The sequence below is a fragment of the Hyaena hyaena genome, unplaced genomic scaffold (assembly GCF_003009895.1).
Source record: "Hyaena hyaena isolate Hyena2069 unplaced genomic scaffold, ASM300989v1 scaffold_103, whole genome shotgun sequence".
In the NCBI taxonomy this organism is placed as follows: domain Eukaryota; kingdom Metazoa; phylum Chordata; class Mammalia; order Carnivora; family Hyaenidae; genus Hyaena; species Hyaena hyaena.
In genome coordinates, this window is record NW_024080735.1 from 895,660 (window position 1) to 911,874 (window position 16,215).

At 61.1% G+C, this 16,215-nt stretch overlaps 1 protein-coding gene across 1 annotated transcript in view; it reads right to left on the reverse strand.

The window, feature by feature from the left end:
* Window positions 1-6,927: 6,927 nt before the first annotated feature.
* SUSD4 (sushi domain containing 4) overlaps window positions 6,928-16,215 on the reverse strand; it is a 77,643-nt gene continuing 68,355 nt past the window's right edge. The window contains exons 6-9 of the mRNA XM_039235782.1: window positions 13,309-13,500; window positions 11,737-11,881; window positions 8,854-9,230; window positions 6,928-8,131 (exon numbers count right to left, since the gene is read on the reverse strand). Of these exons, the coding sequence (XP_039091713.1) occupies window positions 8,103-8,131; window positions 8,854-9,230; window positions 11,737-11,881; window positions 13,309-13,500 (743 nt within the window). The 3' untranslated portion in view covers window positions 6,928-8,102. The remainder of the gene's footprint in view (window positions 8,132-8,853; window positions 9,231-11,736; window positions 11,882-13,308; window positions 13,501-16,215) is intronic.

Here is a 16,215-nt window from a genome sequence, read left to right on the forward strand (position 1 = left end):
CAGTCGTAGGATGCAGCAGTCCCACCTGGGGGGTTCCCTCGGGGGCGATGCCCTCATCCCCCGCCTGGTCCCACCTGGGGTGTCCCCTCAGGGGGCAATACCCACACCCCCTCCCACCACAGCAGGACCTGTCACCGCAGCCAAAAGGAGCCAGCAGCCGCGTCCGTCGATGGCTGATGGATAAACACAGTGTGGTGCAAACAGGGGATGGGATTTTGTGACTTACCAGAGAAGGAATTTCTGCCAATCGCTGCCACGCAGATGAACCTGGCAGATGCCACGGGCAATGTCAGAGGACTTCCTGGGAGAGAGCACGTCTTCCGTCTCTGCCCGGGGTCTGCACAGCCCTGGGAACAGGAAGCCGGTCTCCTAGCTTATGAGAAACCAAGTGAGGAGGGGGCCTGCCGGGAGCTCCCAGCCTGACACGGGGGCTGACCAGAGACGCTCAGCTGCTTGGGTCTGAGTCACGCGGGCGCTGGGGTCCTTGGATCCCAGGGTGCAGGCTCCCCACTCTGGGGCAGGGACACACCCCCTTCGGGGAGGACAGGCTGATCTCGAGAACATCCAACTTGCTGATAGGAAACCAGAATCAGTCCCCAAACACTGTCTACAGCCAAGCAGACAATGTGGGCTACAAGCAGTGCCCAGAAGCGCCTGGTCAGAGAGCATCCACTGTCCACTAGGTGGGAGGCCCAGCTCTGGCCCCAGGACGATGGCTGGGATGCACGCAGAGCTGCCTCTCCGGGGGCTGGAGGTGGGGCCGTGGGGACACAGCCAAATGGAGGCTGGGATGTGGACGCAGGTGGAATTCTGGGGGTTCTGACTGGCCACACCTGACGACCAGGCCTGCCAGGGGCAGCGTCCCTGTGACCCTGCATCTTCCGGGGTTTTGGGCTGAGACCCAGGCCTGATGGGGTCAGTAGGGCCAGCTCAGCTGTGTCAGCCTCCCCCCCCCCACCCCATGGGCTCGCACATGCACAACACACAAAGTCCTGGAAGGTGGGCTTTGCCACGGTGAACTAAGGGCTGAGGGGCAGCGGATAGTTCTTCTACGGGAAGTGCAGAGAATGTATTTTTACTGTGTATGTGGAAGGCTAAAAACCGGAACCCTAAACATCTGAAAGAGGCTGTCCACATACATTAAAGCCATCTGTGTCCCCAGCAGGTGAGTGTTCCTCACAGAGGACTTTGCTGGGACTTGGGGTGTCAGGGGAAGCTATGCACCGGCACGGGGTGAGCCCAGGGGCTGATAGCCCACAGCCGGCAGGCCAGACCCCAGGTCCCCTCCTACAGCCAGGCGGGCACTGGCCTGAAGATGCGGGCGGCAGCGCACAGGGCATCGGGAGGGGGGCTAGGAGGAGGGGGTCAGCCGGGGGGCCTGTGGGGCTGCTCCGGGAAGGGTGCTGGGGTATGAGGCCCCCACTGACTCCCAACCAGAGGATGTTGTGCTGGGTGTTGTGCTGCGGGCCAGTGCCATGGAGGGGCCGGCAGGGATCTCAACAGGGGGACCCGTGAGTCCCCAAGAGGATGGCCTTTGTCCCAGAAGATGGAAGCCTTGCAGGGGTTTGGTTTTGTTTGTGCTTTAGAAGTGTCTCCTGACAGGGATCAGAAATAGCACAAAGGGACACTGGACAAGCGGTGGTCATTCTGACCTGGAGCCCAATGAGGACCTAGCTGGGGGCAGTGGGGTGCAGACCTCAGGGAGTAAGTGGCTGAGGAGGCACAGGACCCGGGTGTCCTCCTTCCCACCCAGGTAGTGGGGCTGGGAAGGGCCAGCAAGATGCCGGGAAGATCTTCCCAGGAGCGAGCCCGCAGGCACAGGGCACAGTAACCACCGAGCCATGGCAGACATGGTCTCAGCCCCCACATGAGGAGTCACCCCCCGCAACCCCCCCCCCCCCGCATGCGTCTGTGGCCTCGGGCTCTGCAGCTCCATCCCACACCCTACTCTCTGAGCTCCCCCCATCCCCCCACCCCACCCCCCGCCTGGAGCTGGGGTATAAATTTAAGTTTTCTTGTTCCAAATCCTGTGGGTTTTTTTTTAAACATTTATTTATTATTGCGAAACAGAGAGAGACAGAGCATGAGTGGGCAGGGTCAGAGAGAGAGGGAGACACAGAATATGAAGCAGGCTCCAGCTGCTGAGCTGTCAGCACAGAGCCTGACATGGGGCTGGAACTCACGAACTGTGAGATGATGACCTGAGCTGAAGTCAGAGGCTCAACCGACTGAGCCACCCAGGCGCCCCAACCCTGTGCTTTCTTCACGGGGACCACTGGGTAAACGACCAGAGCTTCTCTGGGGCTCACAAGACCCCGTGGGATTTTCTCTGGGTCTTGAGCTCACACCTGTTGCAGAGGAGAAGTTGACCCAGTTTGGATGCGAACATCAGCCTCAGCAGTACAAGCTTTAGGGTAAGGGCTTTAATTCCAGGTCAGGGGGCAGGACTCTTGGGGTCCAGCTCATTCTTACTGACCTCTTGCGGAATCTGGCTCATCCTGCTAAAGCCACGTTACAGCCGCACCTGTGCGTTACAGCGCTCACAGACACATCGGGATGTGGTCCGCACAGCCCTTCGCTGCTTCGCGCTGTGGCCATGAGAGCAGCTGCTGCTAGGCCTTGTTATTCAATGTGCTAACCAAGCAACAACACGTAGCTGTTATATGTCAGTTTAAAAAATGTCTTGATGATTGTGCTTCCACAGAATTCATTGGCTTTGTTGATGTTATGCATTTAAAAATATCCGGAGGGAAGTTCCACACTCCTTGGCAAACGGTGGCACGCCAGCGTGGACGGCCACGATCCCGACCCAGACGGGGAGTGGCCGCATTGAGGCTCACCTGTGTCAGTTGCGTGGGCTCATCAGTGCCACGGAATGTGTCCAAACCACAGCTTCTCACGTCAGCACTGCTGGTACTCGGGGTGATCCTGGGCGAGAGGGCTGTGCTGTGCCTGTGGACACTGCGAAACATGCCCTGGGGTGCAAGACGCCTGGCTGAAGCCACCGTGCCAGGCACACTGTCTACATTGGAGGGTGCTGGGAGGGCTCGCTGCCAGAATACCTCCATGCCGAGCTCTCGGTCAGTGAGGCTGTTTGCAGACTCCTGTTCTCCTTAGTGAGTTCCGGGTAGACAGAGGCTGGTGGCCTCACCGTGGTGACTGACAGGGGCCCAGGTAGAGGGGCAGGGGTGGGGATGCCTGAGGGGAACAGATGAGGCCAGGTTGCTGGACCCCCTTGGGGCAGCAGCTGTGGCCTCACTGACCCTAGAGGATCCCTAGTTCCTGTAACAGCCGGAGAGTGGGCGTCAGGGCCACCTGCTGCCCTGGGTGCTTGGTGCAGGGAGGACAGGAGACCCGGAAAAAGGGTGCATTTCTCAGCTCCTTCAGAGCACAGAGGAGGAAGGATGCCCGACCGAGGGAAGCCCCCACGTCTGAGAGTCTCCTCCTCCAGGCCAGGCCGCTGAGCCGTCGTAGCTGGATTCAGTCCTGACGGGACACTGGGAGGCAGGTGCCATTCACAGTGTCCCCTGATGGCGAGGGACGCGAGGCTGAATGCCCGTGCTCCTGGCTGCTGGCTCCTGTAAGCGACTGGGCCAGGACCTGAACCAGGAGCTAATAGGTGCATAGCGCAGCCCAGCACCCTCAGGCCCCCGGAGAAACCTGAAGCTGACATTGCTCCGCACAGCCAGGGATCCTCGAGCACCGAGGGACGGAGCGCGTGGCCAGAGGGGAGATGGTAGGTGTGAGCAGGCAGACTCTGTGTGACACGGTCGCGGTGGAGCCATGTCACCATACTGTTGTCCACACCGAGGGAAGGTGCGTCTCCTACAGTAAACCCAGCACTCCAGCTCCTAACCTGGAAACCCTGCTTTCCAGAAGCTCACGCTCTGCGTTAGCGCCAACGGCTTTTTCATCAAAGCAAAAATCCCCTTGGCGCTCCTTCAGTTAGTGGACCGTGGGAATGGGCCCTCAGTGAAAGCTAAGCGGCCGAACGCGAACTGTTGTAAAGCAGGGGACACTCTTTGACTTTTGCCATTTCGGCTCAAGAAAGTTTCAGATGGGTGGGGGGGGGGGGCCACCATGTGTCAACACTGGCTCGTCCATCATCACAAGCAAACTCTAGGCGGTAATAACAGGAGAAACTAGGTACGGGGGAGGGGGATGTGGGGTTTTGTACTCTCCGCTCTATTTTCTTGTAACTCAAGCTGCTCTGGAAAATACAGTCTGTTATAAAACTACGAAATGTCCGTGCACACGAGCCTAACCAGGGGGCAGGGCTGACGTACCAGTAAAGCTGCGGGACGTGCACCTCGCACCGGGCTCCTCTGGGCTCCCCCCGGCTGCCCGCACGCCTCATGGAGCAGGAAACGCTACCTGATTGTGAAGCAGCTACCTGGTCACTGGTCTGGGCTGGTCGCTGCCCCAGGAGGGAGCTCGTCCTGACCCAGGGTGACACCCCCCCCCCACCCCCGTCCCCACATGCTCTCTCCCGAGGCAGGTGGCTCAGAGTTGCTCAGGGTAGATGCTTCCGACTGAGCCCGCGTGTGCAGGGGAGAGGCGCTGCGGGGAGGGAAGTCCTGAGATGGGCTCCACACACTGAGGGCTGCATGGACCTTTCAGACCTGTGCTCCTGTCTCGACCAGTTGCTTCCCTGTTTCAAGGCCCCTGAGGAGCCACTGTCACCCTCGAGGGGCCCCCGGGGTATGGGCCTGACCCGGCCATCCTGCCGTCACACCTGTGCCTATCCGCCCTCCCTCCCCTCTCCAGGCTCCCACCCCCTGGCCTCTGGGCCCCCAGCACCCCTCTGCCACAAACCTGTTCCTCCTGCCCTGGGGGACCCCCCCCCCCGTCAGCGTGCAGCCTCGGCTTCCCTGAGCACCTGGGCCTGGGTGGGCATCCTGTGTGTCACAGTCTGCGGCTGCCCATTCACCACCCCTCTGCAAGGCCCGGCCCGGAGAGCTCGCGCGGGGCCTCGCACACGGCAGGTGCTCAGCGGATACTCATCCACTCAGGCTCTGTCCCATGTCCCTGGGGTGTGGGTTTATCCCGTGGCCTGGGGAACTGGGGACCAGGGTCCCCACCTCCTCGGCAGGCCCACGGCTCCTACGAAGGTGGTCGGGCCATGCCGCTGGCCCTAAAAACTGTGCATCGAAGGTACCCAGGGGCTGATTCCTCGCCCAGCGTGGAGACGGTGTGCTGCCTGTCATGGCTTGTAAATGTGGCTGCGTTGACACCACTCACTCTACGTTAAGTTTTATGATTTCAAGGCCACTGTGCCCAGGACCCAGCCTCCCCAGTGCTCTCTCCGGGGCCCTGTTCTGTCTGCCAGATCAGGCGTCTTTACTGTGGGGTCTCCCCTTTATCACCTGGAAACGCATAGGCATTAACTTTTATGCTTTCGATCCAAGACAGACTATAAAATTAGGGAGCAGGGCAGCTGTGTAGGAAATTCTGGAGGTTGTCCTGCCCTCCGTGAGCAGAAGCTTCTGGAGCATTCAGAGGACTGGACACGTGTCTCTGCACAGAGAGCTCAGGGAGGGGCTCCAGGGGAGAGGCCAGGGGAACGGGCGTCACCTTCCCGCCCATCTGCTGGGGGCGGCCTCCAGCAAGCACCCCCCAGGGCGGCAGGGGCCTAGGCAGGCGAAGGTGCCTGGAAATCACCCACATGACCCCTCACACACGCTCGGCCACAAGGGGAGAAGAGCCACCGTCTGTCAATGCCTGCTGGGCGCTGCGTGTGAGTCCAGGTTTGCTCTCCTGCTCACCGCAAGCCAGCGAGGAAGGCCAAGGGGAGCCGGCCCTCGTTTCTCCAGGAGGAGATCCAGGCGGCAACACCTCGTCTGAACACACAGCCCTTTGGTGGCAGAGGCAGGATCTGAAGCCAGGTGGTGGCCATGGCAAAGCCTTGCTCTCCCGTGTCCCTATGCTGCCCTTGCGGGGACGCCTGGCACCAGGCCCTGGGGCACGGGGGCAGGAGCATCTGGACCCAGAGCCTTGGACTCCTATCTGTCCTGGGCCTGCGGTCTCATGTAGCTACTGGGACTGGGGCCAGGAGGCAGGTCGGGGGGCTCTGAAGCCCCAGGGGCGTCCCAGGGAGGGCACCAGCCTGCCTGCTGACCACGCCCCAGGGCAGTGCCAGGATCCAGGACAGGATTGGGACGTGCTGGGGACATTACGAACATCCTTTCCAGACACAAAGGCTCACTATATAAAAAATCACAGGGAACAGCATTTGTGGGCGAGACTCTGACGTGGCCAGAAACTAGAGGGACTGAGGGAGTCCAGGGGACTCATTTAGACCCTGACGCAGAGAAGCGGCACCTCCTCCTAACCGGCCTCGATGCTGACACCACTGCTGCCACTAAGACCTGGCGTCCACGGCACTACCGTCTTCCAGGTGTGGGGCTGGAGCAGCGCCCCTGCACTCGGCTCATGGGTGAGGGGGCTGCTCTCTACTTCGGGAGGGAGAGCACTTTCCCGGAAGGAGCCGAGGCCAGGAGCGCCCCCTCCCAGCTGCCCTGCAGGAAATGAGGCACTTACCCAGAGGTCTCTGACATGCCCCACCGCTTGGTGGCCTGGGAGGCAGGACAGTGCAGGCATGGGGAACACCTGGCCTGCCCGGGCTCCATGGTGGGCCCTGGACCCCCTCAGCTGCCATCACCCCTGTCTCTGGACAGCCAGGTGGCATTTAAGTGTGGACACTGGTGAAAATTGAGCTCCTTCCCTGTGGCTTGTGATACAGAGTTGTGCCCAACAAAGGTCTAGTGAGCAAACACAGCTCCCCATGCGCCCTCACTGCCCCCCCTCCCCCATGGCCCCTAGAGCCTCTCCCACCCGCCGCCTTCAGCCCCACCCACCGAGAGGTCGCTGCACCTCCACTGCCTGCCCGACCCCACTCGGATATTAAAGTCACACTGCAAGCTGTCATTTTGTTTTTAATTTTTAATCTGTCTGCGTAGAGATAAACCAGGATTTGACCAAGCTCCCAGCTCTCCATGTAGCAATTTTATGGGTCAGAGTTTTGTTTCTATTTGTCTAAAGCCCAGAGGAAGAAAGAAATCGAATCCACAGATGAACATGTATTTGAGGAGACATTTCAGGACTCAGGAGAATTTTTCATCCATCAGTTTCTTAGGTACAGCACCCTGTGGGCCCAGGGAGGCCCACACAGCAGGTGCACAGGCAGGGGGGTGGCTGTGGCCCCCGGGAGGGAGGGGGCAGCCGTCTGGGCTGGGTGGCCGGTCTACTTTGCAGACAAAATAGAAAGAAGAAAATCCAACCTCATACTTTATGTGGAGGAGGACCACGTTTACAGAAACAATTTCTGTTTCGGAAAATAAACTGTATGGCTGCACGGGGGTGACCCCGTAATGGGTAATGAGGGGGCTCGCGACCCTTGAGACACGTGGTTCTGCAACTCCTTAAAACGCCAAATGAAACGTTACCTCATAACGTTTGCTGCCAGGCGTTGCATCTGACCACATCCGGCTGGCCACGAAGTCACCAGACTGACCCGATGCACCGTCCGTGGGCCAGTCCGTGGACAGATGCTGATCATGCTTCCCCAGAGGGCAGCCTGGAGGGCAGAAACTCCGCTTCTGGACAAACTTCCAGAAGGCAGGGTCCGCCCTGCTCTTTTCTTTCCTCCCTCGCTGCAACAGCCGCACCCACTTTGAGTACAGTGTTGGTCAAGGAGGTTGCCCCAAAGCGCCCGGGAGCCTCCCCCGGGGGCCTCCTGCAGGCTGAGCCCCCGGACGGAGCCTGCGATGGGTGCAGTGGACCTCGGGGCGCATCGGTGAGGGACATGCTCATAGCAGGCAGGCAGTGCCCATAGCGCACATCACGGGATTGCTCCGAAGCGGGGACACACGGGACACCTTCTCCAGGAACATCCGGGGCCCCTGGGCCCCCGCTCCCTTCGAGTGTCATGAACACCGCTGCCACCAGCCTGCCAGCCGCAGTCAGGTCTGCAATGGATGACATGAGTCACTGCCCCCAAAGCTGGAACCCCCCAGGCCCCCGAGCTCTGTCCCCACGAGGTCTCACCCCGGGGTGGACAGTTCACACCCCCAGGGGCAGGAGAATCGTCGGAGCTCTGCTGGTCACGCGTCTTCTTCCATCAGAGGGATCTCTGTGAAAGGAGAGCCCGTTACCAGCTTAGCTGCAAGGAGCTGGGAATGAAAGCTTTATTAAAATATCTGTAAGTCCTGGTGTCAGAAGAAAACAGAAGTCCCTTGTAACCTGACCACGTAAACTGCGTGGTTTTTCCATCTTTGCTGGAAAATCTCACACCCGGCTCACAAAAAATAAAGTGCTGAGACTCTAACCCCGTGTCCTGGTGGTCAGAGCAGCCAGAGGGTGAGAGGCCGCGCAGGGAGGCAGCGGGTGGGCAGGAAGGAGGCCAGTCTCTGTGCCATCTCAGCCATCACAGCCACTGCACGCTGGGACTGGGGCCCTAGCGTGCACTGCAGTGCTGATGCGTCTCCCGGGGAGAACCCCCCACCCCCACCCCGCCGTGTTGCTCCCACTTCTCCGTGAGCTACAACTGGCCTTTCCTTGTGCCGGCCACCCCTGTTCTCCCACGTGCGTGCTGACCCCGGTGCTAAGCTCTTCCCAGCCATGCCTAACGGACGGACCAGGCAGAAGTCTCCCTGGCTCACACGGACGCTATGAAACACGCATGGGTGCACCATAGGCTTCCTGCTCCAGACAGCTCGGTGCCTCCTGAAATCTCCACTCTTCACGTGTGAGATGAAGGCCTCTCTTGAGGCCTCACGCGGGGGGGCGGGGGGGGGCAACGAGCTATTTAAGCTGCAGGAGAGGGCAGGTGCCGGGCACAGGGTGGACACTCACCGTCTGCGATGTCGATGCCTGGGCTGCTGGATGCTGTCTCCCCTGCCGTGTCAGCCCCCGTGTCAGCGCTGTCAGGGCGGGGGCCTCCTTGGCACGCGGAAGGTGAATACAGACTCTGGAGCAGCTCGGAGGAGCCTGAGACACCATCGCAGGGTTCTGATCCCCCTGGGTCTGTGTCCGTGTCCCCTGAGCCGGGGTATGCCGGGGGGCTCTGGTCGTCCACAGGCAAGGGGCAGCCCTGGCCCACGGAGGCCAGGTACCCGGGGCCTGAGGCCCTCAAGCTGCCGCTCACAGCCTCGTCATAGGATGGAAGCATGACGGGAACCCCGTCCACCACCACGAAGTCCGGGTCGCTGCTGGAGCTCCGGGGAGGCCCCCTGTGCCGAGGAGAGCAGCGCCAACAGGTCAGAGTGGCAGGACCCCCAAGACTGAGGTTTCCCCAGGACTGAGGCCCCCAGCACCCTGTGCAGCAGAGGCCCCCCAGGACTGAGGTCCACAGCACCCTTCCCCAGGACTAAGGTTCCCCCCAGAACCCCCCAGGACTGAAGCCCCCACCCTGTGCAGGGGAGGTCCCCTGAGGACTGAGGCCCCTCCAAGGCTCTATGTGGCAGTGGAGTCCGCGTGGAGCCTCCCCCGCCTCGTGGGCAGATGGTGTCACCGAGCACCACGGCAGTCCCCCCACAGCAGTGTCCCTCCTCTGTCTGGGCCTCACTTGCCCCTCCGCCTTTCTCCTCCTCATCCTTGGCCCCTCCCACCATGCTTCCTCAGGGACGCTCAGGAAGCCCACTGTAAACAGAAAAGCTCTGCGAACCAGTAGGAGACCTCGGACCCTAAGTGTACGAGGAAAGGTTAGACCCTGCGCATCTTAGGCTCCGTTTCTGTTTTCTGCTCCAGCATGAGAACCACTAAGTGTCAAGGCAGAAAGGAGCAAACCCGTCTCATCCCTTACTCGTTACACAGGCCCCCTTCACCCCCTGCCCAGCAGCCGCCAGTGTGGTCGCTGTCTCTGCGGGCCTCGCCCCTGCACGCCCAGTCGCCCTGATGGGGGTCTGACCACTGCGTGCATCTGTCCCCCAAAGGGCCCTAGTGGCTGGTGAACTCGGTTTCCTACTTCTCTGCTGGGCCCTGGTGCTGAGTGAGGCAGCCGGAGAATAAACGTCCAAAGGAGGAGATGGCCCGGCTGGTGGGCAGACCCCAAGCACAGACCGCTGGCGGCCACGGCTCCAAAATCCCGGGGAAGTGCCATGCGTGGACATGGACACTGGGTGGAGGGGCCGCCTGGGGGCTGCCCAAGCACATGGACACCGGGGCACAATCCCAGAGATGAGGGAGGCAGGCAGGGAGGGCTGGCAAGCTGGCCAGGAGGCTCCCCCTGCGAGAGGCTGCAGGTCCCCTTCCCCCAGCCTGCGCCTGTCTGTTCTCCCGTCTCGCCCGCTGACTGCGCTCAGTCCCCCCGTGCTGCCATCGAGCCACCGGCTCCCCGGTGTCCCCCCGAGAAAAGTCCACCGTGGGCTTGTCCTGAAAAAGCTGTCATCTGTGCAGATGATGGAGAGCAGCTTTTCCAAAACGACTTCAGGGCATCTAGGGTGAAAATACTCTAGAGTAGAAAATACCACATGAAGGGCTTTGGGGTACATTTTAAAAACACCTCATTCGGTGGATGTTCTGGAAGCTTCTCTCCCAAGCAGACATGAGGAAATGGCTCCATTTTCAAGCACCTGATGCACCATGAATCACATGTGGGTCAGCCCCTCTTTGAGCCCCGAAGTCTGTAGATGCTATGATTGCTCATGACAGGTCACGGTCCCTTGGTTAGTAAGCCATAGACACAAAGACTGAGGCCACAGAGCAAAGAAGGTCCTGGCATCTCAGCAGGGGCATGACTGGGGCACCTCCATGTGCCAGGCCAGGAGTGAGGGAGCCTGTGAAGCTGGGACCCCTGCGGCCCAGCAAGAGAGGAGCTCAGCGACATGGGGCCAGCCAGGGGGCCTCAGGCCTCCCTTGGTCCTCGTGTGGCCAGGAAGTTGAGACTGGACTTTCCTGGAGGCAGGAGCGGGAAGGGGTTCATTCCAGGAGCTTCCTGCTCTGCTACGACCCGCCTTTCCAGGAAAGCACGTACACATCGGGGTCACACCGGCCCTGTGGGCAGGACAAATGCCCGTTCTAGATGCACAGGGTTCCAAAGGGTCCGACATGGGCACGGGGGGCCTGAGGACACTTGAGATTCCTTTGGGTGAGGCTGGCCAGTGCTCAGACCTCTGCCTCCTGACAGTCACAAACCCATCCCCTGACTTTGTCAGTGATGCCTCTCCCAGGAATGGTGGTCGGCCAGCAGCCAGCATCACAGCTAGATTGTCGGAGAGGCTGACGTGCTGTGTTCTGAGCACGCACCTGAGATGACCACCGTGAGGATGGAGGTGCCAGCATGAGCCCGTGTGTGCACCGGCCAGGATAGGGCTAGTGGGTCCTGCCCCGCCCCCCACACTCCCTGTCCACAGCCCTGTCTGCTTCCAGAGACTTCCCTGGCATGCTGGTTTGGAACCGCTGCTGGGTCTCACACGTGTGCCCGCATCTCCTACTGAGTTCTGTGAATTTTCCACCCTCCCTGGGGGCACACATACATGGGGGTGATGGGAACTGGGCCCCGGGGCCCCTGCATGGCCACAGCCCTGACTCTACATCCATCTCCGCACCCCGCGGCGCCCACCTGGAGCTGTCCACCAGGGCACACAAGGACATGGGGAAATGAGGCGAGCTCCACCCAGCTCCGTACTTGGACCCCGGACCCCATGGCGCCCCTCCATCTGCTGGCCTGACCTGTGCTCCCTCCTCCTCCTCCCGGCTGCTCGAAGCCCACGCAGGGTGCCAGGCCTCGGCACTGACCTGGCGGGGAAATGGGCCTTGAACTTGGTCTGGAACAGCCTGGCCAGGATGACGAGCAGCAGCACCAGCAGCACGCTGGTGGCCGTGAACGCCACGATCTTCCACGTGGTCAGGAGGGTCTCGTGAGTGCCAGGCCACGTTTGCTCTGTGGGGAGAGGACAGAGAGAGCAGGATACATATGCGTTTGCTGGATCGGACCTGCAGGGCTCCACGGGCAGGCTGGTGCGCCCCAGCTCAGGTCCCCGTGCCCTGAAGTCCATCCCCAGTGCGGCCTCTGTGAGGCTGCTGGCAGGTGCACGCAGGGCAGACAGCCCGGTGCACAGCGAGAAATGCACCTGCTTCTCTGGCAGAGAATGGGGGCTGCTCTTCCTGAGCACCCAGGGCAGGGGGACGGGGCTGGGGCTCTCAGCCGTGCTGAAGGAAGGGATGAGGGGGGCAAAGGGATGTGTCTTCCGTGGCCCCTGTCTCCCATCCGCCTCTGACCTCCAACATGCCTGCCAGGAGAAGACGCAGGAGCAGGCTTTCCAGGGGAGTCCTCATCCCTGGGGCCCAGGCTGTCCCATCTGTCATCCGCTGTGTCCCATCCCCAGGGCCCAGGCTGTCCCATCTGTCACCCGCTGTGTCCCATCCCTGGGGCCCAGGTCCTCCCGTCTGTCACCCGCCATGTCCCATACCTGGGGTCCAGGTTGTCCTGTCTGTCACCCGCCATGTCCCATCCCTGGGGTCCAGGTCGTCCCATCTGTCACCTGCTGTGTCCCATCCCTGGGGCCCAAGTTGTCCTATCTGTCACCCACTGTGTCCCATCCCTGGGGCCCAGGTCATCCCGTCTGTTACCCGCTGTGTCCCATCCCTGGGGCCCAGGTTGTCCCGTCTGTCACCTGCTGTGTCCCATCCCTGGGGCCCAAGTTGTCCCATCGGTCACCTGCGTGTCCCATCCCAGGGCCCAGGCCATCCCGTCTGTCACCTGCCGTGTCCCATCCCTGGGGCCCAGGTTGTCCTGTCACCCGCCATCCTCCCTTGGGGCCACCTCCTCCCTATGTAACGGGTTCCTATCCGAGCGTTGCCCTATGTCCCTGGTTAGTAGCGCTTCCCCCACATACAGAGGCCGGGGGACAGGTGCGCTGGCAGGGAGCCCCAGGGCAAGTGGGCGGAACCAGGTGTGCGAGACCATGCTCAGGAGACTGAGTCTGTGGCATGCGGTCACTGCCCTGCACTCTGGGGCCAGTGGTTAGTTTGCTAGTATCTTGATAGTAACTAAGAGGCCCCCAGGCCTGCGAACGGCCTGCCGTGTTATAAGCGAGTGCAGGTCTTACCAACAATGTTACCCTCTGTGTTCTATTCGCGTCCTCGGCTGGAAGCCAAAGGCTGGGCCCTGCACCGTATGGGTGACACCCACGGGTCTGGGGCCTCGTCAGAGGGAGGGATGGGGCTTGGGGGAGACCCCTGTGCCCAGAGCCCAGAGGACCTCCTGCCCCGGGGTCTGGAGGCATCTGTGGCCACAGCAAGGAGTTTCCCGTCACATCTGTTCCTGGCGCTGGAGCTGGGGAGGAGGCCGTGACCTGAGCTGCTCACCTGACTTGATGCAGTAAACCTGGTAGGAGGGAAACCACTCTCCGTACTGGCAGGTGATGTACTTGTAGTCACTGGTGAGGCTGTAGCCGGGGTCGCAGTAGAACTCCACCACGGTCCCGTGGTTGTAGCGCTCGCAAGGCCGTGGGTGGCAGACGAAATCCCCGTGACTCACGGTGGGAGGCAGCGGACACACTGGAGCAGCGGGGAGAAGAGGGGCTTCAGAACCCGCAGGGGGACGGGGGCCCCTGCAGCACCCCGGGCACAGGCTGTTGAGTATCTCGTCAGAGACGTTCGTGTTACGTGGCCAAGTGTGTGCCCCTTTATGACAGCGTGTTACATCGGGCCGGACACCCCAGCACGTGTGATGAAGATGTTTACAGATAAATGCTCCACTGATGGGGGTGCAGCCCCAGGCAGGTGCCTGGTGGGCGAGCGAGCAGCGGACATGGCAGGGAGCCCCCCACGCCGTGGCCTCACGCACATCATGCAGCCTCTTCAGGCCTCGATGTTCTCCCCTGCAGAATGGAAGCTTATCCCACCCCCCATGATTTACAGTTGCTCTGACCCTAATAGTCTTTGACTTCAGGGGAAGAAAAAGAGCTTTTTCGGTGTCCTCTCTGGACAGAACCGCTAGTGTCCTGTAACCGGTCCCTGGACACGATCCAGGCACAGAATCTACCACGGCCAGCTCACGGCCACACGTGGGGCAGCCCCGTGCCCTCCAGCGAGACCCCGCACACGCAGGCCATGTGAGAGCAAGAGGGGCCGCCACGCGCAGAGGCGTCCCGAGGTGCCGGGCAAGGGGCCCTCTACACTCACTCCTCTGATTCTGCCAACGACCGCTGCGGGATCCCGCGGGCTCCTCGCAGGGGTGGGGAAGCAGGGGCTCAGAGCTCAGGCTCTCTGGAAGCACCCAGCCCCGGTCTGAGCTCTGGCCCAGCGCCTGGCCTGCCGAGTGACCCCGAGCCAGCTGCTTCTCACCTCTGGGCCTCAGCATCCTCACCTGTGAAACGGGAGAGTTTGAGGGCTGATCCGACAGAATGTGGGTATACAGCCAGGACCTGAGTGTCTAAAGAGAGTGACCCCAGTGAGGCTCAGGGTCAAGGCGGGGTAGGGGGCAAGGGTGGGGGGGCTCCAGGACCCTCCTTCCTGGGCTGAATGATGCTCAGCGGTTCCCCAGCCCTGGCCGCGCCTTGGCGTCACTGGGGAGAACCACTGGGCTGGGCCGGGGTGGGCCCTGGGCATAGCGAGGTCCTCCGGGCCCCAGGCTAGTCTAACGGGTGGTCTAGCTGAGGGCACGGGCTCAGCGGCTGGGCAGGGCGTAGGGTCGCCAGCTCACAATGTCCAAGGGAGCCAGCGTGAGATCCAAGTGACCGTGGCACCCAGTCTGCGTCTTTAGCTCCCACCAGACCCTGGCTTCCACCCGCAGTCCCCGGCCGACAGCTGTGGGCTTGGCTGCAAGTCTGTCAGAAATGCATCTTTCAGCCCAGCCCGGACCTGAGTGGAGCCTTCATCTGAGCGGAATTCTCGGGTGAGTCAGATGGTCTGGGAGGCACTGCCCAGGCCAAGTGCAGTGAGGTGAGGAGGGAAGGCGGGAGTCTGGACCTGGCTGCCCTGCAGGGGGTGGGGAGGGGGGCTGGCAGCTCTGGGGGGGGGTGGTGCAGACAACCTGGCACATTGTCTGAGCGGCTCCCAGAGCAGCGGGGGACACAGGCCTCACTCTGCCCAGGACACAGTCCCTAACCTCCGCCATCAGCATGCCAGCTGCTCCCAGCCCCGTCTGCATCTGGGTAATGATTCCAGGAAGCGGGACGAAACCCCTCCAGGTCAAAGTCAGAGCTGTTTCCAAGGCGACGCCTGAAACTTTACTTCTAGCTCAGGGAAAATCCATAAATGTTACCCAGCACATTATATTTTCCAATTTTGCTCGAGGTAACAACACAGAAGGCCAATAAATGTGTCCACCCCAGGAAGCAAATGGTGACGAGGCCGGAGGGAGCCTGGTGTCTCTGTGCTCAGAGACGTGCTGACAGATCAAAGTTGAGATCAATCCTATCCGGCAGCCCTGAGAGGGGCTATGGTTTGCTCTGCACTTTGGAGCCGCCCGGTCGGGGTGACCCTCAAGGGACACAGAATGCATCCAACTACAGCCTGCAGTGTCGGGGCACAGAAACGCGGCTCCACGGCAGGGGTCGGGGTGGGCCGGGTCTGCAGACACCGCCAAGCCACGGAGCAGCGCGGGCAAGGCCACGGGACCACAGCTGTGGTCACTCCCACAGCCCCCGTGGCAGGCATGGCTGGCAGGTGTCTCCGGCTCTGACAAGGCTGCTGGTCCCTGTTCACGGCGACTGGGCGCTGACGGCCAAGTGGGGCCTGGCCTCCATCACCGCGGGGCAGGAGCAGAGCGGGAGACGTGTGTGTCAGTGCCCTCGCGTCTGGGGGGCTCTTCTGAGGGAGAATTCACTGCCCTCTGGATGGAATTCCTGCTGGACTTGGTGCATCTTAAATTTTCGAACAGGGAAATAATCAGAGGCATGAGACGGAAAACAGAGCATGTTGCACGTGTCTATGCAGGAAGCCCAGGTCCAGGAGCTTGGAGCTGGTTCTTCCCGAGTCTCCCTCTCGCCTGGGGTCCCGCCCAAGTTCGATGCTCCAAGGCATCACAGCGCGTCTCAAATTCTCCTTCCACACCCTGGACATGGCGCTGCAGTGACAGAGCCAATGTCCTGAATTTCTGAATCCAAATTTCCTCCTGTCAGTATCTCCTTTGATTTTTGGTGCTTGTTCATTCTCATCTGTTAGCAAATCCTAGCAGATAAGAAGTCTTGAATAGTCTGTTTGTGACAGTGGGAAGCGTCGGTCACACTCTGTGCCAAGCTGTGTGCATGCCTGTGTGCGCATGTACGT